Below are 21,405 nucleotides of genomic sequence, written 5' to 3'. Positions count from 1 at the left end.
ACATTACGTGTATATATGTATGTTTATTTTTTGAATGTTTTTGTATTTCGGTTTTCCAGCCGTTTTCTGGAAACAAGTTGATGTTTTTTAGTGTCTGGAAAACGAGCCGTTTCAAAAACCTCCAGATTGTGGCGCTGCCCGTCACCTAGCAACCCAGCACGTTTGGTTAGCTGGTTTTATCCCTGTATGCGCTGTACAATGTTGCTGGAGAAGACAAGTGTTTTAGTTGTTGACTTAACATCCAGAAACCACTTGTTGCACTCTTGTTGGTTTTGCAGGAGGCTCTACTGATGCTTTTCAAAGATGTACCGTTGTGCATCTGTTAGCAGCCATTTTCATGTGTCTAAAGTGTGAACATTAAATTGAGGGGCATGGCCAGCAGCAGGTTATTTGCTTATTTCATCATTTCAGCTGATTCTGAAATGAGTACAAAAAACGAAATCTCATTATTAGTTCACTGCAGCTAATATCAAAGTTAACAACATTGTGATTGAATCCTAATAATTTGGTGAATATTTATGTTTATCTTGAGTATTATTGGCTGACGTTTTGTCCTCTGACAGCATCTTCCCTGTGATTGGTCCGTTTCTGTGCAGGAGCGGCCAGCTGCAGCCTATCTGAAGATGTCTGATAATGGGGAGGTCGAGGACAAGCCTCCAGCTCCTCCCATGAGGAACACCAGCACCATGATCGGCTCCTGCAACAAGGACCCCACGCCCCTGAACCACGGCTCCAAGCCGCTGCCGCCCAACCCAGAGGACAAGAAGAAGAAAGACCGCTCCATCCGATTCATCCTCACTGGGAGCGATAAGAGTGAGCGCTCTCCACTCATTTTCATTTTGGGCCACAACAAGATCACAAACGTCCTCAAGGGGCCGGTTTTGGCAAACTGTATGATAGAACCCATTAACAGACTGGTAAAATATTGACAAAGAGCTGCATTCAATTACTACTACTTAAAAATAAATATTGAACATTTTTACATTTATTTTATTAGGCAGGAAACGGCTCAGAAACATTTAGTGTGAACAGGATTTTAAAATAAACAAATGTCTTAATAAAACACAAGAGTCAGATCAATGTAACGCACTTCCATCTCAGGATACAGAAACATGCTGCTAAGCATTCTGGGAAATAGTTCCCACTCCTGTCTTTTTCTTCTTTCAGTTTTTTATAAGTGCTAATCTAAAAACTCCAGTTTATTCAGCTCTAATAAAAAGTTAACACAACTAACTGCTGTTAGATTATCTTCCACAAAGTCACATTTAGGTTCAAAATCTAAAACTCGCAAAATTTATTTGACTTAAAGAGCAAAAGATGGTAGACGCAACTAAAAGTGGCTCAAATGTTTTAGAGTTGGTGTTAAATCACACACTTCCTGTTGAGGTGGAAGGAGGAACATGTGTGGTTCCTCCTCGCCACCCAGCCCGTTGAAACGCTCTGAATCTTCAATGTTTTTTGTTTTTTTCCTCCAGACCCGATGAAGATTATCAACGCGTTGTTTGTTAATCCTTATTAAAGCCGACATGAAGGCTTAACTTTGATCTCAGCAGGTGTTGCTCTGGCTGCAGTTCTGACACACACACATACCTTTCATTAAGCAGTAAACATGTTTATGTTTTATTTAATAATAAGTCTCACTGTAGATGAAAGTCTTCTTAAAAATAATGTTTGCTTTTTTCAATCTCACCTAAAGGTTTAATATTGTTAAAAATGAAATAGGACCGAGTAATTAAAATAAGCATTTGGGCAAAAGAAACAATTAACAGGATTAATAATGATCCATCAATCATTAGAATAATTACAAACTAATTTATTAATTGTTTCATTCTCACCTAGACCATACAGACTCAAATGGACCTTACCAAGCTCCGCCCACAACCGACCCACCTGACCGCAAGTCTCACAAGCAAAGCCTCATAGCGCATTGTTTCTATGTAAACATGACTCCATTAGTGCATCATTTCTACCGAATTTTTACAATATATCAGCTACTACAATGGACAGAGGAAATAACAAGTTCATGTCATCATCTGGGAGGAGGTTACTGGTTTTTCAGTCACAAGCTGGTTGCAAACCTGAGGTCAGCAGGTGTCAGTCAGTTATGGTGGATCTGAAATTTGGTTTGATGACCTCAATATGAGAAGTTACAGACTGATATGAGGAACCAAAGAGCTCTGTTAAGGTAAAGTTAAATCTTCTGAAGCTGGGATATAATTAATTTAATTTCACATAATTACCGCTGTAGAAGCCATTTGTTTGTTAAAAGTTTATGAAATAAATTTGTTCTATTTGATGTTTGTTGTGAATGACGTATAGTCACAAACGAACGAGGTATTTAGTCCAACATTTCGAAACTACAGCGGCTGTAAAGAGCCACAGCAAAGGTAAACAAAGGTAAAATAACCCGAACAGGTGATCAACTCAAAACCACTCCTACCTTTTTACTTTCTCTCTCTCTCTTTCTCTCTCTCTTTCTCTCTCTCGCTCTCTCTCTCTCTCTTTGTAGTTTAAGCACACCTGTTACCGTGGCAACCGCCTGCACCCCGCAAGACGAGCAAAGATTACATTAAAAACATTTCATTCAGTCCGTTATGATATCAAGTTTCCAGGCTTGATATTTATTTCTCGATTATTAATCAGCTCTTTCCTGAACACAGCGATGGTTGATTGACCATCTTTACTTGGTGCTAGAGTGGCTAACACAAGTAACAGTTTAGTCCAAAGCCTTTTCTGCTAAAATAAAATCTTTAGTGTGTGTCAGATACAGTACACACTGCATATTGATCTGTTTAGCTAACGTAAGACTGTGTAGCAGACAGGCTTCAAGGTGTAGAAGTTGTATTAGTACTGCCGTTATGCTGTACTTAGCTAACGGGAAGCCTGTTTGTGAGACGGCCACCCACGTTGTAGCCGCGCTAAAAATAGAATGGGCATCAGCCAATGAAAAGCGGCCCCTCTGGTAAGGTCCATACACATTAGTATTATTTAAGCTAAACTGTTGGAACAAAATATAAATTTTCAATTAAAGATTAGAAACTTTCTATTCAAAAGAAAAAATCCTATTAATAAGCTCTCGCTGTCTAATTATTAATCAGTTAATAAAATAATCAACAGATTATCCCTACACTATTAGAAATGTTATTTTAGCTGCAGATGCATCCATTGCTACAAATGGTCAAGCATTCACAAAAGAACTGCTTTCTTGCAATAAAATGTTTACTTTCTTTTTTAAAAATAGGAATAGTTATTTGTTTATTTGCATTTTTATTTATCTTTTTTTTTTTTTTTAAATCTTAAGTGATTGAATGAGAAATCTGCAGACTATTAATTGTCAAATACTCCATTACTAAAATAATCGTTAGCTAAAAAGCAGTTTTCAGATTTTTGAAGTCTAAACAACTTTGTAACCTTTTCCAGACTGATGTGGGACAGTAACTTTCTCAACTGCTCTTGACTTTCCATAAATGTGAATTGTTGCTTTTTGTAATCTTTTAGAGCTATACGTGAATCCATGTTGTCTGCACGGTTACTGCTGTTTTGTTTGCCAAAAGGCAATTTAAACTTAGCAATAATAAATTAGCCGTTCGCCTGTCAGCCTTCATAAGAACACGTGTCAGTGGTTAAACTGTGCATGAACCCAATCAGGAGGATGATGACTTCCTCTTACTATTTTTATTCTCAGAGTAGAAAATAATAGTTTAGCATCAAACTCGATTTGAGGGAAGTTGCAGAGACTTTTTATTCTGTTAAATAACGACTAAAGGGAGCGCTGCTGCAGAAGAAGTGGAGTCTCATGATCCTCTTCCTCTTCCACATAACTGAGCAATGAAGGCGTGAAGCAAAAGCACGGATGCCAAACGAGCCGTGCACACCTCTGCATGTGCAGAGGGATCCGGATGAAAACTGTTTCAGGTGCTTGAGGTTGTAAAGCTTCAGCCTGTTGCTTTTTCAGTACATTATTATTTTGTAAAATGGCATTTAATTTTCTTTCCTTTTTGTGTAATGTTATAAACTGTAGCTTTATGTACCAAAATGAAGCTACAGTCTGTGATCCACACATATGTAAATAAGTTAAATTCTATTTCAATTCAAAAATACTTAATTGAGCCTAAAGGGAAATTAAATTCAAAATTCTCCAGAGTTATTGTAGATGTTGATGACTGTGAGCAGGGAAGTTCTCCGGTAGCAGTCTGTGTTCCAGCAAATTTGAAAAAGCCTCTGATTAAACTAACTAAAAAAAAACCTCTGCTTTTCTAAGACAGTCTCAAAAAAAGACATAAGAAATGGAGATAACATTATTATTCATGGTTTCCCACAGAAAAGCTCGTTAATCCTGGTGACTGGGGCACTAGAGCAGCCATCCACCATGTTTTGAGTTAAAAGATGTTTAAAGTTGACAGGAAATTTGAAAATATCAATTTTGAACATATGAAAGACCTTATTAACAAAACCTAAACATCAACAATAAAGTCTTAAAAAAGGCTAAATAAAAAAAACTGAATTAATGAAACAAGCAATGTTTAGCCTGGTGGCCCACCAGTCTTATAACTCACAGAATGTTATTTATTAGTTTTTATAAATATCTTATGATTAAAACAGCTTTTTACCCACTAGTTAGAGTTAAATGTGATTTTTGTGATTTAAATAAATCATAAAAATCACAAAGTCTGCTTGGAACAAAACCCTCTTATGCATTTCTTTTCTTAGACTAATTCACGCCACATGTCCACATGCAGACATAGATTACCCACGATGCCTTGCAGCCGGCTGGTGGTCCTTGCATTGTTCGTCATCCCATGAGGATATGGATTTATGATTTCCCTCAGGAATAAATTACAACATATAGCGTCTCCGTCGTTATAATTCTCCCACAAACTGCTTTTTATGTATATTTTATGATTAATTCTCTTTTATTTTCTTTTTTTCCCCTCCTCCTTCTTCTTATTTATTCGCTTACCACAAAGGTTTGTCCCATGAGGGATTTCTATTACATCTGATTTAATAACCTGATGGCATCTTGGCCTTTTGAGGTCCAGTTTGCAACAAATCCATCTCAGTTTATGCCAGAAGAAAACGTCTGGGTAATCCTGCTGAAATTAAAATATCCTTAAACTGTCCTTGTTCTCTCTGTTTTCTTTCTTTTTTTTCAGCCTATAAGAAAAAGGAACGTCCTGAGATTTCTCTGCCGTCAGACTTTGAGCACACCATCCATGTCGGTTTTGATGCTGTTACTGGGGAGTTTACTGTAAGTCTGTTAATATTCCCCACTGAACGCTGCTCTAATTATCGCCTAGTTGCTCATTGCTGCATGAATATTTGTGTTTGCTTGTGAGCTTGATGGAAGCAGACATACCAAATAAAAGTTTTTAAAAATAGTCCTATCAGACAAAGGCCATCTTGTTGAGCTGAGTCACTTGATCTGCCTGACCAAGCTCTTTTATCTGCGAGTTTTGCTGTGTGTAAAACTAAAAAAAAAACCTCCCATCTTCTCTGCGAGTGCATAATTATTGTTTCCTTGTTTGCATTCTGGGTCACAGTTCAGTGTTATACGTGCATGCAAAGAGTCCTCACTGTCTGCTAAACAGGCAGCGGCGATTAGCAAAGAGTGGGTGGAAAATGAAGGAAAGGTCAGAGGAGGGATGGAGTGATGGAGCAGAAACTGAGCGGCTTTGTGATGGACTGATTCTGACAGAAGAGAGCGAGAGAAAGAGCAGAAAAACAAGGAGATGTGACCCAGTTGCTTAACTAAGGTACAAATACAACAAAACTGCTGTGTTATACTGGAGTTGGGTTGGACAGCACTCATTCAATAAGTCCATCACTTATTGTCATCTGCAGACTGTTTTTTATTTTTACTTTGATTTATTTTCACTCTAGTCTTATTTACCTGATTATGACAGCTTAAAAAACTAGTTTTAGACAAGTGTCGAACAAAGGAAGACTCAGAGCTGAAGCAAAAAGTCTCCATCTGGTTAACATGTTTTCGGAAAGTGGGGCTCATGAAAGTGACCTAATTAAGAAAGATTTCTCAAAAAATTGTCAAGAATTTGTCTGAAAGAAACTTAAAAACAACTTTCAGAAAGTCTGGAAAATTATTGAATTGATCAGCGGTTCTCTAACATTTTATTAGACTTTAAATATTAAGTTTTCCCAGCAGGACATTTCAAAATTTTAGTGCAACAGAACTTTGACTTTTTAATCTGTTGTCATAAAAAAAAACATAAAAATAACAAAATAGCTAAGTAGAATGTTAGTTGTTTTTACCCTAAAGGACTAATCATAAACATCAGCAGTGCTAATGCTAAATTGCTAAATTCAGTTCAAATTATATCTGCCGTTGAAAGACTACAACACTCAAACACCAATTTAATTATGAAATTACAATTTAGATAATTGTTTTTTTCTAGTGTCAATTTTATTTTGCTCCTGTATGTTTCCTGTTTGAAATAAAGTTGTTTGGGGAAAAAGAAAGAAGGAGAACCCACTTCAAAATAAGAGCATGAACATAAACATCGAACTACTTGAAGAATACACTTGGAGACAAAAAAAAGTAAAATACCAACTATAGTTGGTATTTTAGTTAAAAATAGTTAATATTTTTTAAATTTGTTTTTCAAGCTGACCAGAATCACAATTAGAAAACTTTTTTTTCACCTTATAGCGAACAAAAGTAGCTCCATCCTGATTGGCCTGATCAATAGGGCACAGAGTGAGATTTTAAGTCTGCATGAAGCTGAATGGTTGTCATGCAGTTGCTTGAAATAAGTGCATGAAGTAATAAGTGTCTTAAACTGTGTACGCGTGTGTGTGTGTGTGTGTGTGTGCGTGTATGCGTGTGTGTGTGTATATATATATACCAGGTTTTCATATCCTTATGGGAACCTATTTCTGTCTACAATGTGGGGTTATGGGGACCATTGCTCCTTGTGGGGACATTTTCTTGGTCCCCATGAGGGGAATTGTTGTTTTTGGGTTAGTCGTTAGGTCTGTGATGGTTAGGTTTAAGGTAAAGGTTAGGTGTCTGATGGTTAGGAATAGGCTAAGGGTTAGGTTGTAGAAATTAATGGAAGTCAATGTGAAGTCCCCACAAGTGATGAAAACACGACTGCGTGTGTGGTTGTGTTTTGCAGGGCATGCCGGAGCAATGGGCCCGGCTGCTGCAGACGTCCAACATCACCAAACTGGAGCAGAAGAAGAATCCTCAGGCCGTCCTTGACGTCTTAAAGTTCTACGACTCGAAGGAAACGGCCAACAGCCAAAAATACATGAGCTTCACTGGTATGAAAACACAACGCTTTATTTCATTCACAGAAAGGGAGTCAAAAATTTATTTAACACTTAGAGAAACTTGGTCATCGCATAAAATGAAGCAAGATTAATCATCAAATTAAACTGTTTTTGCTTTACATCTTACATTAACCTCCAGATTTAAAAATAAATCAAGCGATGTGCATCTCCTGAACCTTAAGAAAAGTTTTTCCTCTTTATCTCCCTGCAGATAAAACTGCAGACGCCTTCAACTCCTCCATTGTAACGGTAAGAATAATTCTGTTATTAGAGTAAATCACAAGCTTTAAAACTGGTATAAATGATCTCTGTTAATTATTCTCTAGTATTTTGATAGAAGTATATATTTCACCTTCTGTAATCTTAATAAATATCTTGGAAAGATCTTTAAAAGCCTTAGATAATCATAATTTCACCTTCGAAATTCACTTAATTTTCCAAAGTGTGAGCTTTGGGGATTTTCTTCTAATGTCTTGTAACATTTATTTTATTGGATCAAATCAATGCAAGCACCTAAAGACAATAGCATAATAAAGTCAAATTAATTGACAGAATAAAAGAAGAATCATAATTTTTGCAATGGAAAAACACAAAATCTTACCAAGTATTTTTATTTATTTTTTTTGTTTTTTTCTTATTTCAAGTGTACTAACTCACAAGACATAGGAGTTTATTTCAAGTCCATAATCCCTTAGCATTTATGAAAAAGTTATAGTTTCACTGACAGACTACTTAACTTATAATAAAAGACATATAGTAAGTGAAAAAACCTTTCAGTGCAACTAGAACTGACTAAAAGTTGTTGACATAAAACAAGTTACTATATCTTGTTGATAAATAAGTTTAGTCTTATTTCACGTGTAATTAGATGTCTGCATTAAAAACTAGACCAAACATTCTTGGTAAGACCCTTCCCAATTATTTTTGGTGTAGTTTTTAATAGTTAGTTGTGTTTAGATTAAACATTTTGTTGTTTTTCCATAATCAAACAGCTTTTTCGCAGATGTTTTTTTGATTCGTTGAAAGACTGCACTCATTAACCCTCAAATAGACACCATCTTTTTATCCAAATTGTAAACATTGTCTGACGGATGCCCTCAAACCAAACAGCTGAACAGAAAGAGAGGGAGGCACTCGTTGAGATGCTCTCTTCCTCCCTGCATTGTGAATCAGCATCTTTTCCTCCTTCCGCCGTTTGCCTGCCTGCAGCTTGGCCACGGGCCGAGCCTCTGAGTACCACACAGACACCGGGAGAGAACAGAGCGCGGCTCCAGGATCCAGACCTGAGCCGGGCTTTCAGACGCCGCCCACCATGAGGAAGGTGGACAGACAGAGAGGCAGGTTAAGTCGAACAACAAGCAGAGGAGGGAAGTTGAGCTGAAGATAGGCAGGAGAACGGCAGAGTGATGAGACTAAGAAGCAGCAGAGGAAGCTGCAGTGACAGCAGGAAGCAATGATGGGGCTGGTGTCCATGATCGCTCATGTCACCATAAAGTCACTGAGGCTCCGCCCATTCTTCCCCTGTGACCTCACGCAGAGCTCCAAGGCGGTGTCGGAGACGCCTGCCATAGCAACCGTGTCCGAGGATGAAGACGAAGACGAGGCTGAGCCCCCGCCGGTGATCGCCCCCCGCCCTGAGCACACCAAGTCGGTAAGAAACAAACACGCTTTCTTTATCGTTTTCTTTAATTCATGCATCCTTTAAACTTTACTCAAAAACTCAGCCATAAAGCTACTTTTGTACAAAAATATTTTGTGCAAAAGAAAAATATATTTCTGTATTTTTATGCAAAAATATTTTACTACATATTTATTGAAACTGTCGCCTCCATCTGTCTCCCAATGCTAACTAGAAACAACCAATCAGAGCCAGAAGGCGGGTCTTAGTGCTGTCAATCACCTCCATTTGGCTTAGAGCTTATCATAAATGCTACGGCTAGTTAGCATAGCCTCCATTAATGGTGGATAAACAGTTATCTATAACAATAAGTTGTTTTCCCTTTTTTAGCACATTTACCATCAAGTAAAGAACTTGATTGACAGCACTAAGACCCTCCTCTTGTCTCTGATTCATTGTTTTTGGCTGAGAGGCAATAATAGTTCAAGGAGAAGGTGGAGTAGAGCGATTTCTTTTCACAGATTATCTGTCTCATAGCAAACTTTCATAACATGGTGACAGTTTTAACAAATATATAAAAACTTATGGTTTTTATAAACGTTACATGCTGCAACCTTAAAATTTTTCTTTTGAAAGTTTTTTTTTCTCACAAAGTAAAGAAAAATAAGATGGTTAAAATAATCTTTGAAATGCCTCTGTCAGGCTCAACAAAATCCTCTTCCACCCATCATTTTAACTCTACATACAAACTATTTTTACTGCAGAAAATTAAATGACTGCTGTAATTTTAATTTAGAGGAAAGAACATGAGACAAGAAGTCAGTTTTCAGTCATATCAGTGTTTCTTTTTTTTTTTTTTTGCTCTGGAGTGATTGTCGATATAATAAGAAGACAAAGCCTTCAGTGTTTAGATCAGTCACAAGGAAACCTTTTTTCTTTAGAGAAACTCTTTCAAAGAAGCTCTTTGTCCTCCTGCAGTTCAGGTGAGGAGTGTTAAAACTTTTCCCTTACCGAACAGTTCAGATTTTACCTTTTGTCTTTTTAACTTGTCCATGATAACTGATCTGTTCTGTGGTTATGAAGATGTGTACTAAATATATTACAGTATTATCTTAAGCTGACAAGCTAAGATTATTTAAATAAATTGTAACAAGTTGGACTTTTAAAATGTTGCGGTGTAAAATCAAACAATACGTTGAGATACCTTTTAATTCAGTGTAGCAGTTTATTAAATGCCAAAAATGACTCAACTGTTGTGGAAAAAGTAGCAGAAGATTAAAAGAAAAATCCAGTATGTCTGATTTAGTGACACCTTGTGGTAAAATCTTAGTTTAAAAAAAAAAACTTAATTTTGTATTTCTGTAATGCTCTGGTAATAGACTCAGCTAGATATTTGAGATAGATTATGCTATTTATAAAAACAAAACAGAACAAAAAGCATATTGACACTCGATTAAAAAATCTAATCAATAAATCAAAAATCAAATATTTTTAATTTGTTTGTTCAGAAAGCTCCATATTAATTCTCGGGTGTTATAAGTTACAGGCCTAAATTATCTGTTGGAATTAATTAATTTACATCATGAAAACAACATAAAGTCACCTATTATGAAGCATCCAATAAATATTTCTCTTCATCAAATGTCATCATCAAAATCATTTAGCAGATTTACATCAGATATGTTGATCAATGTTCCAGTTTTTATGAATCAAAGAAAACTCTAACCATGTTGGTTTTTAGCCCTGATTTAAAGGAACTCAGTGTTTCTGAATGTTTGCAGTTTTCTGGAAGTTTGTTCCAGATTTGTGGTGCATAGAAGCTGAACTTTGTTAGGAGTGTCTCCATTCGTAGGAAGAAACGACATAAACCAACCTGAAGTTTTACACACAATATTATGAGAAGTAAACATTTTGTTTAAGTGTTAGAATGTACTGATGTATGCCGATCTTTCCTTCCACACACACACACACACAGGCCCACACACACACACACACACAGGCCCACACACACACACACAGGCCCACACACGCACACGCACACACACACACACACACACACACACACACGCAGACTGGTGGCGGTGGAGAGGCTGCTTCCACGGTGCCATTAGGGTTTCCACGGCGATGGCTTTTAATGCAACTGACTCCCACCATCACAAACATGCCTGCACAGACAAACGCAGCCCTGCATTCAGTGACCGACTTTTCTCATCCTGACGGTCCGAAAACCTAAAATATCTGTTTTTAAAAAACTATTCAGAGGTTTTTCTGGATTTTATCAGTCGGAAAATGTAACAAAAACTAGGTCTAAAGTTGCTTTTTGCTATCAAGATTTAGAAATATTAAGCAAATGTTGAACTTGCCCTAAAACCCTGGAAATGAGAATGAGTCTAAATTGCTGTTTTCTATTTGTTCTCTCAATTTATCTTCAGTTCCGTCTTAATTGAGTTAATTTTTTAACGTCCTTTCATAAGTTTCTTGTTTTTTGCTAAAATAAAACTTGGCTATAGATCTTCTCTAAATTACAATGGAGTATTAAAGCCATGCTAAGAAAATAAAGAAATGGTAAAGTTACAAGAATAAAGTCAGAATATTAAAAGAATAAAGCCACCGTACTATTCCAACAATATTATGATTCATTCTCATATTATTTCAAATTTATTCTTTTATGACTTTATTCTTGTAATGTTATACCTTTCGTAATTGTACTTTTTTTTTCTTAGTAAGGCCCTAAGTAATTGCTGCAAACATTTTAAAGCATAATTTAGTTTCAGCATGTTATTTAAGCCGTATTAACCTTTTTGTGTCATCAGATTTACACCCGCTCAGTGATCGAGCCGCTCCCTCCTCCTTCCACCAAAGATGCAGCCACTTCCCCCATCATCCCACCGACCGCCGCCGCCGCCGCCGTTACCCCCGCCCCACCTGCAGAGGCGGCTCCCAGCAGCCCCCCCAGTGCAAGCCCCGCCCCCGGCCCATCTCTGCCCCGCGCACAAGATAAAAGCAAGAAGAAGAAGATGTCTGACGAGGAGATCCTGGAGAAACTACGTAAGTCTGGCTGCCTCTGTTCTGGTTTCACACAACTGCACAAAACTCTGCAAAAACTCTAAATATGACCAAGTCTTTGTGTTTAGATTGTGGTCCAAATTTTACTTTAAATAAAACAAGACTAACTCACTAATAACTTTTCAGCAATAATATTTAATCTAATCTATACAAATACTGATTTTGCATCCTTATACTACTTTATTGATTAAAAAAACCCAACTCTGTTCAGTATTTTCTACTTTTTAAGTTTTAGTGCATAATAAAGTCAAATCAATTTCAGATATTATTTCCTGTTGACCGAATAGAAAAATAAAAAATTATTTTTTCTGATTGAACTGATATGTTCTGTTTGGTCAAAGTGACGCAAATCAAATAAGAACTCAATAAAAATAAAGTGAATTCATACTAAAGAAAACTTGGATAGTCAGTTTTATACTGCATTTAGAAAAAGGAGGAATCTGCAAAAACACAAAACCTTACCAAGTATTTTTGTTTAGTTTCTAGTGAAAATGTTTTAGTTAAAACTAATTTAAATAAATAGCATCTTGTTTTAATTAAATACTTCCTTAATAGTGATGACAAATTACGGGTTCAACTGGCAGATTATTTCACTTATAACACAGGAAAAAATTTTTATTGTAGCTGAAATAATCTTCCTTTGGTATTTTTTAAAATCAGTATTAAAGAATTAATGACTTAAACATGCTTCTAATTCTTGCTGAAAAGTTTCTTGTAACTTGATTTTGTTTTATTTCATATTTACTGAGACATCAGCACTAGAGCCTGGACTTAAAATACTAGTTAGTGTTTTGTGTTTTTGCAGTGCACAGATCCAGAATGAAATACGGAGCCGTTTTTTCTGACTGCAGACTGAGAGCAGCTGCTGGTTTCTGTCTTATCAGATGTTGTTTATCACTTTGTTTCCTTCTGGGAACAGATTTTGAGTTTATTTTAAGGTTTAAATTGAGCTGCTGCTGACTTCTGCAAGTCCTCTGTTATTTAAACAACATTAAGCAAACTGCATCTGGGATAAAAGTACTTTATCTTCTAAAAAAGCTCATGTACAGTTTATTTATTGTTTACTCAGTTATATTTTGTCTGATTTATATTCCAGTAATTTTCTTCCTTAACTTTAAAGCAGCTTATTTTTCTAGAAATGCAGAAACAGTTTTTGACCAAAGTGTTTTTAGTTGATTTAATGTTTACGAATCAAATGTTTAGCATTTCTGATTTTAGATCAGAGGAAGCAGCAGCATTGGGATTAAGAGGGTTCATTTCATTCTTAGGAATCTGACAATTAATAAAAAAAAATATCATCCCTCATTGTTTCCTGCTCAGTGAGTTTTATCAACTTTAATTATTAAGCTGCAGTGTTTTGTTTGAGCTGGACTTCTGGTCTATTTTTAGCTGCTCTCCCCTGTGGCAACAAAGAGACTAACAATGCAGCTCAAATAAAAAATGCTAAACCTTGACTCCCCTGATAAAATGCTATGATGTGTATTAGTGACGTTTGGATAAATCTGTATATTTTTAAACCTGCGCCATGCCTGTTCAGATGTGCTCAGGTCTCCCTCTGCTGGTAAGAGCAGGAAACTGCTTGTCCTTCCGCCTCTGATTGACAGACCTGACCCCGCCCACTCCTGCTCAATCCTCAAATCTGATTGGCTGTTCGTTCTCTCCGTCATCGCCTGTGGTTCTTTCCAAGAATTAATCCTCAAATCTTTCCTGCTGTTGACAGTTTTTACTTAACAGCTGTGTTTGTTTGTTTTTTTAATTTAAATTCTTTTTATATTATTTTCCTTCAATATTTGTTTTTTCCCTTTGTTTTGCATGCAGCATTATAGTTAATAAGTTTGGCAGACATGCTGTAGAGTAGTTTTCAAATCGATAGAAAATCACTTTACATTTCTATCCAATAAAATCACCTTTAAATGATCATTAAAAACTTTTTTTATTATTATTTTTCTGGAGGTCTTTATGCTGCTGCTGTTTTTACATCTTCATGAAGTTAATTTCTGCTGCTTTTGTCTTCTCTTTTCTCTCCTCAGGAACAATTGTTAGCGTGGGAGATCCCAAGAAGAAATATACTCGGTTTGAAAAAATAGGACAGGGGTGAGTTCTTTATTAAAGCATGGTAATTACCTAAAGCTTAGTCATTAAAAAACCTAAATAATTAAATGTCAACATGCTTTTAATGAATTTCCCTACACTCTGTTTTAGGCCCAGTCCACACATAGCCAGATATCTGAGAAAATAAATACATTTTACGCATTTTGGTGTTTTTGTATCACTAAAAACAATTATTCATAAAACAAATGGCTCCCTGTCAGTACACGTTGATACAGCGTGTACTGTCATAGTGACAGTTTTAATAAATAAATCTGATTATTATGTGAATCAAAGTGAAATTAACTTGTGTATTTTCTAAGATATAAATTATTTTGTACTTATAGATGATGATTTTATAATAAAAACAAAAGTTGTTTTTTGTCTAGAGGAGTTAAAATATTTCTCATTTCATTATTCTGAACTATTTAGGAAGATTTGTCTTTATTATCTATTATCTAATATCTATTGTTTCTAATTCTAAAATACATGTTGATATTTTCTAAAATAGCATAATTTAATTTTGCCTCCAGCTCATCTAAACTAGATCTTTCCTTTCCCTTTCAGAGCCTCTGGTACGGTGTACACAGCTATAGACATCGCTACAGGACAAGAGGTTGGTTTGTTTTCTTCTCTTTCAATTTGTAACAAAAAAGCCAAACAAAAATACTTAAAAAAATAAAGTTATCTTTGAAAGATAATTCATTTCTGATGATTACATTAAGAAAATCAACTACTTTGGATATTTTGCCAAGCAAAGTAGAAAAACACCACATGAATAAAATGTTTGAAAATGTACAATATTCACTATAAATTAGATTCAGTTGAAATTAAAAATAAAATCTAGTTTGATGTTTCTAATGAGACATGTAAAGTGAATGTCGGTTAATTTTATGCTTTTAATTAAAGCAAAACAACACAAAGAAGAGAAAAACTGTGAGTTCAGGTGAACTTCACACAATAGAAAGACTCAAACTACTTAATTTCTCAAAACATCCTGGATTATTTCATAGCTAATCCGTCACTTTCTCCCTCAGGATTAGCCCGCTTCACTCCTTAAAAACTTATTGCACCTCTTCACATGTTTTTTTGTTTGTTTTTTTTCAACGTTTTTCTTGTTTTGTGTACTTTCCTCTCAGGTTGCCATTAAACAGATGAACCTGCAGCAGCAGCCAAAGAAAGAGCTGATCATCAACGAGATTCTGGTGATGAGGGAAAACAAGAACCCAAACATTGTCAACTACCTGGACAGGTTAGCACTCACAGCACAGCCTTAGGCTGAGAATATGTGGGAAGGAGATGGTAGCGAATGGTTTTAGCTGTTAGATTAGGCTTTCTAACATTTTAAAGGAGGTAATGCACCTCGTTTTCAAACACGGATTCCAACTAAAAGTTGTTTAGTGGTGAAAATGGTCGATATAGCACAGTTACCATACTCAGATGTAATATACCAGCACTAAACCTAAAGCACTAAACAGTAGTTCTGCTAACATTAAAACGCTACACCAGCATGGTATTTAGTGGAAGCTAATGCTAAAGTTGGAATCAGATACTTATTCCAGCTAAAGTTTTTTGTGGCGACAAGTGGTAAATTTAACACAGTTCACATGCTTGCATCTACTATACCAATAATGGGAATGGCAAACTAAAATGTTTGCTACTCTAAATCTAAAGCACTAAAACTAAACTCCTACACCAATATGGTATTTAGCGAATGCTAATGTGCTAAATTCAAATTCTACCTGCCCTTGAAAGACTAAATATTTTTTAATGATGTTATATTTATGTTTATTTTTTGTTCTCTACTTTCTGTGTCTTATTTTGTTCCATTTTGGTTTGATGTTTGAAGTAAAGTTATTGGGATGAAAACAGAAAAGGAAACAGATCTTCACCCACTGCAAGTAGTTTACATTCATGCTCTTATTTTGGAGAATTTGTATTGGTTGAAAACCAAAGCTTCAACACAAATTTCAAACTTTATTCAATTTAAGGTGGCCAGTTGTGTCTCAGGAAGTGATTTAAAGTAAAATGTAGTGCGGCTGTTCAAGCTCCTACTTCTGCAGAGAAAGATGAAAAGATAGATCTAGCTTTGAAGTTTGAGGTAGTTTATTTGTTTACTGAGACTCACTAGAGTTTTGTTCTGGGAAAAACTTCTTTATTTGTTTCATTTTTTCCAAACAATTGACCTTTTTACATGTTTAAAAGTAGAGACTTCATTAACTATTCTCCGACCTCTCCAGGAGGTTCCAGCGTCCAGAAAGTGACGGATCCAAACACACGGCCCTGTTGAATTCCCTTTACGCCCACAGAGCTGCTCTGTGAAGTTTCAGGAAAACATCCAAAGAGCTGTTTTATCTCTTTTTTTTCTTGAGTGGTAAACATGCGTATGTGGCATGTCTGGTTGCCGTAGAAACCTGTCTGATTGCAACACACCGAGGAGTGTGGTGGCGACGCTGTCGTCTCCATGGAGACAGCATTTCCCTGTTGCTGTGTTTTATGTGTTTGTTCTCGGCTGTTAAACGGTTCAGCAACATAAATCTGTCTAGAGTCGCGTTTCATTTCGGTGCTGTAACTCTGGATCGCTGCTTTCTGGCCGAACGCCAGTGGATCTTTACCAGCTCAGAAAACATTTAAATATAAAAGCCAGAATTTTTCTACCGATAATGTCCAACATCAGGACAACCTAGTGTTTTCTTTTGAGAGGGGATTTAGTTTTGTTATTCCTGGAGGTGCTGAGACATAGATAACAGCTTATTCTTCTCTTTTTGATCAAATTTTATTATGATAATTATTATGAAGACAAAAATATGAAAACACAAAGTTTACTTATAAAATGTAATTGGTGTTTTGCTTTATAGAACATTTTTTAATTTATTAAACCCAATTTGCCGATGATTTACATTTAAACTGACTCACTTTCACTATTAAGTTACATATTATTTTTGTAACATTTTATCTTAATTTGGTTTGAACTTGTCTTATAAGGTAGCCTTATACCTTATAAGACAAAATAAGGTTGTTATTTCTATTATTATTATATTCTGCCTTACTTTGCCTTTAAGTAGTCTTGTGGGTATGTTGAACGGTGCCCCTAAATAAAATGAATTATTGTTCTTGTTATTATTATTGCGTTATAGATGGATATTTTCAGATATGTTTGTGTTAAACAGAGCAGCTCATTGTACTGTTTTGTGTCGCGGTGCAGCTACCTGGTCGGCGATGAGCTGTGGGTGGTGATGGAGTACCTGGCTGGAGGTTCGCTGACCGACGTCGTCACGGAAACCTGCATGGATGAAGCTCAGATTGCTGCCGTGTGCAGAGAGGTAAAAAAATTTATGTATCAGAGGTCGCGTTAGACTTTTTTGTTCTCCGTCATTTAAAAAAAATCTGTTATTTTCTATTTTCACCCGTCAAATTATAATCATATAACATTTGGCTGTTTAGCTCATTTTTATACGGTTTAGTTAATTATCACCTAGATGAACCGTGAATCCAAATCCATCACATAAAGCAGATGAAACCCATCTAACATTTTCTCTGTAGTGACAGAAACCACTGACTGTGGCCCCAACAACTTAAAATAAACTAAATTAAATGACTCCAGTTAAATTACAAGCACTTCACCTGCTGGGGTCTGAACGCACAGCCTCACTAATTCCTCCTGGTTTCCATCTGCAGAGAAATCTGCACTGGTTCATCAGTCAGCTGGATCTGTCTGATCCAAACCGACCAATTGTACTCTGAGAGTTTTTTACCCTGTGTGTGTTAAAACATAAATCTGGTAAAATGGTCACAGTTCAGATTTGTAGTGGCAGATAATCTGACTCACACAGGTAAGAAACTCCAGGTGTTCGGAAGAGGTGCATTCCAAGTTTGTTGTTGTTGTCTAAATAAAACTCAGCCCAGGTTAGGATCCATGTTTCCTTTAGTACTGCCTTGAATTAGTTTGAATTAATCTTAATCTAAAAGCAACATCCTTAATAAATAGGTAATTTTCAGTTGATTTCATGTAACTATAAATGTTTTGTATTTTGTTCATGTTCTAATTTTAGTTTATTTTTCTGTGCAGTGTCTGCAGGCGTTGGAGTTCCTCCACTCGAACCAGGTCATCCATCGAGACATCAAGAGCGACAACATCCTGCTGGGCATGGACGGCTCCGTGAAGCTCAGTCAGTGTCACTCCTTCACTTCCTGTTTCCTCTTTCACAAAACAACTCTGCTCTGTTTCAGAGAAAGTTTCTCTTTCTAAAGTTTGTTTCCTTCATTCTCTGTCCATCTTTCTTTCTTATTGGTTTGTTTTTTTCTTTCCTTTTGTTCTTTTTCTTTTATTTTTATTCTTTATTTTTTCTTTTTCCTTCTTGTTTCTTTTTGAGTTTTTTCTTTCTCTTTTCTTCCATTAGTTCTCTTTCTTTATTTTTCTTTCATCTTTTCTTTTCTCCTTTTTATTTTCTATCTATTCTTCTTTCTCTCCATCTTCTTCCTTCCTTTCTCTCCCTTTTTTTCTTTATTTTATTCTTGTTGTTTTTATTATATTTTTTTCTTTCATTCTTTTTCTGCTTTTTTCCCTTATTTTTTCTCTTTTTCTTTCCTTTTTATCATTTTTTCTTTCTTTTTTGTAGTCTTTTTTTCTTTCTTTTAAATTTTTTTTATTTTCTTTTTTCCATATTTTATTTATTTCGTCATGAATTCTAAATTAACTTTAGTATTTTATATTTTATAACTAGTCTTGAAGACCTGAGAAAAATTTGGGTTTTTGGGGGGAAAATGTCTGGAAACCATGGAAACCGTTACTAAGGCGATGCCCTCTCATAAATCCCAGCTCAGGAAAATGAAGCCTTTCATAATAAACAGAGGTGTGGAGGGAAAATCACACCATGCAGCGAGTGGGTTTGCTTGGCAGCTCAGGGTTGTTACAGTGGTGGGTTTACTGTCACAAACCCACCACTGGATTTAAACATGGGAGTTTATTTACCTGAACTTTGAAAGTTTAACTGAGGTCCGGCTCTTTCTCTCTCCACTTCCCAGCCGACTTTGGATTCTGCGCCCAAATCACTCCGGAGCAGAGTAAGCGCAGCACCATGGTGGGGACTCCTTACTGGATGGCTCCGGAGGTCGTGACCCGGAAGGCTTACGGACCCAAAGTGGACATCTGGTCCCTGGGCATCATGGCCATCGAGATGGTGGAGGGGGAGCCGCCGTATCTGAACGAGAATCCCCTCAGGGTGAGAGCCGGGACTTCAGACTCAACTTAAAATCAAGTTATAAGCATTTTTGTTTAGTTTTAGGTATTTTTAGAAGAAATGTAGTAGAAATGTAGTTACACTGTCCTTCGAAAGGGTTAATCTGTGATATTTTACTACTTAACATTAAGATTTTGAGCCAACAGAGAGATTTTACAGCTTAAAATAGTCAAAAATGACCACATCATAAAGTTAGAAGGATATTTTATTATTTAATGATTAGTATTTATGGTTTACTGTCTCAAAGTTGAAGAAATGTGTGAATTGCTTAAACACTGTGACTAGGTCTGTCATGATAATAACAAATTTTGCTGGACGATAAATTGTCCCAGAAGTTATTGTGATAAATGTGGTTGTTTTGAGACCATTTTCAAGAAATACAATGGTAATGGCATAATGGCACATTCTCAAAGATCAATAAACTTTAAATTCTAATGTATATTTAACACTGGAACTGGAAGACATTTTAAATATCCAAAATAAATAAACAAAACAATAAATAAAATGAATTATGAGGTCTCAGTAAACAAAATTATCCTTCAAAAAGGAGCTGATTGAGACCAAGACACCAGACTGAAGATTTTGGTAGAAAGAGAAAAACAATAAATCAGGCAAATATAAATTATTTATCTCCTTTCAATTTATTATGCAGTTAATTGATTTATTGTTTATTACAATATAATTTATGTCATTGATGCCCCAATGTAGTTGAAAGATGTGCAGATTTTAATTCAGCCATTACCAGATCAACCACTAGATGGCAGTAAAGTAAAGCTTCTACAACGTCAAGCCTCTGTTTGCATTAAAAACTTAAAATTGTTGCTTTCTTCATCCTTAAGGCGCTGTATCTCATAGCAACCAACGGGACGCCGGAGCTTCAGAACCCAGAGAAACTGTCAACAATATTCAGAGACTTCCTGAACCGATGTCTGGAGATGGACGTGGAGAAACGAGGATCTGCTAAAGAACTACTGCAGGTACAGCCGGGTCCAGTGTGTTCATGAGAAAAAATAAAACCAAGTAAAACTAGAATGATGCTTTAAGCTTTTTCTGCCCTCCGAAATAAACTACTAATCATAAAAATTAAAAATAAGGTCCTCTAGTCTTAATGTTTGAGTTGAGAATGAGCTAGCAAGTAATTTCCAACCATTTTTCAGCTGTTGGTTTGAATTTAAAATCTTTTATTTGAACAAAAACAGTAAAAGTACAAAATGACAGCAATTTATAGAGCTCTGTTTACATATGAGATACATTAACAGGCTTAATGGGTAATAATATAGTTGCATGTTGTTTACATAGTAAAATTCATGCAATATGTTAATTTAAAACAACTGAACACCAACGAATCTGCACATTGTTTAATTTAATTGATTTTTAATGTTAGACAGAGGAAACGGAAAACTGTTCTCCAATTATGTAATTTATTCTATGATAAAAGCAATCCAGTCTAGTGAATTTACGCACAAACACAAAATTTTAAAAAGTATTTATTGTCTAGTTTCTAGTAAAAATATCTTATTTGAAATGAGACAAAAATAATTTACAACTTTTCAACAAGAAATGTGAGCTTGTTTTAAATCAATAATTCCTTCATTTTAAATCAATAATTCCTTAATATTAATGAAAAATGTTAACATAAATACAGTGCAGTAATAAAATAATACCATAGTCCAATCCAATGTGCAACTGGGCAGGATAATTTTAAAAAAGGTACAAAATGTGTATTTGTGCATTAAAAACAAGAATAAATGTGTGCAAACAGAGCAGAGATTATTATATTAAAAAAACAAACTACCCCCGTCAGAGGACTTTTGGCTAAAGCATGTTTACAAAGTTATTTTTTATTTTGAATGTAAGTTTTATATATATTCTGTGCAGTTCTGCTCTGAATATCTTCTTTTTTCTCACCAAATTTCTTTTAATTGATTAATCCGATTGATTTTGATTAACTGTCTCAGTCCTAATTGTCAGAAAACCTGCTGTTAAATAAAGAACAGAACAGACCACACTGAAAGTTTTTAGATATCTAAAATAAAACAAACAAAACAGCTAAGTCAATAAATAAAAAGCAAATGAAAACCAAAAACCTTGACTAATCATCAG

At 35.6% G+C, this 21,405-nt stretch overlaps 1 protein-coding gene across 3 annotated transcripts in view; it reads left to right on the top strand.

Annotated features, from left to right (window-relative positions):
• pak1 (p21 protein (Cdc42/Rac)-activated kinase 1) overlaps positions 1-21,405 on the top strand; it is a 63,233-nt gene that overhangs the window by 37,093 nt on the left and 4,735 nt on the right. For 2 of the 3 annotated variants that reach the window (XM_044118677.1, XM_044118678.1), the window contains 13 exons: positions 597-813; positions 5,154-5,248; positions 7,134-7,281; positions 7,502-7,539; positions 8,828-8,941; positions 11,722-11,956; positions 14,005-14,068; positions 14,630-14,678; positions 15,202-15,314; positions 17,268-17,385; positions 18,132-18,231; positions 19,088-19,284; positions 20,142-20,279. In XM_044118677.1, coding sequence (XP_043974612.1) covers positions 624-813; positions 5,154-5,248; positions 7,134-7,281; positions 7,502-7,539; positions 8,828-8,941; positions 11,722-11,956; positions 14,005-14,068; positions 14,630-14,678; positions 15,202-15,314; positions 17,268-17,385; positions 18,132-18,231; positions 19,088-19,284; positions 20,142-20,279 — 1,599 coding nt within the window. In that variant the 5' untranslated portion in view covers positions 597-623. Of the gene's footprint in view, positions 1-596; positions 814-5,153; positions 5,249-5,659; positions 5,754-7,133; positions 7,282-7,501; positions 7,540-8,827; positions 8,942-11,721; positions 11,957-14,004; positions 14,069-14,629; positions 14,679-15,201; positions 15,315-17,267; positions 17,386-18,131; positions 18,232-19,087; positions 19,285-20,141; positions 20,280-21,405 lie in introns of those variants that run through there. The other variant, XM_044118681.1, reaches the window with a different exon arrangement.

Source organism: Gambusia affinis, linkage group LG06 (assembly GCF_019740435.1).
Source record: "Gambusia affinis linkage group LG06, SWU_Gaff_1.0, whole genome shotgun sequence".
NCBI classification, from domain to species: domain Eukaryota; kingdom Metazoa; phylum Chordata; class Actinopteri; order Cyprinodontiformes; family Poeciliidae; genus Gambusia; species Gambusia affinis.
Note: the sequence above shows the minus strand (reverse complement) of the source record. Positions and strands in the feature narration are given on the sequence as shown.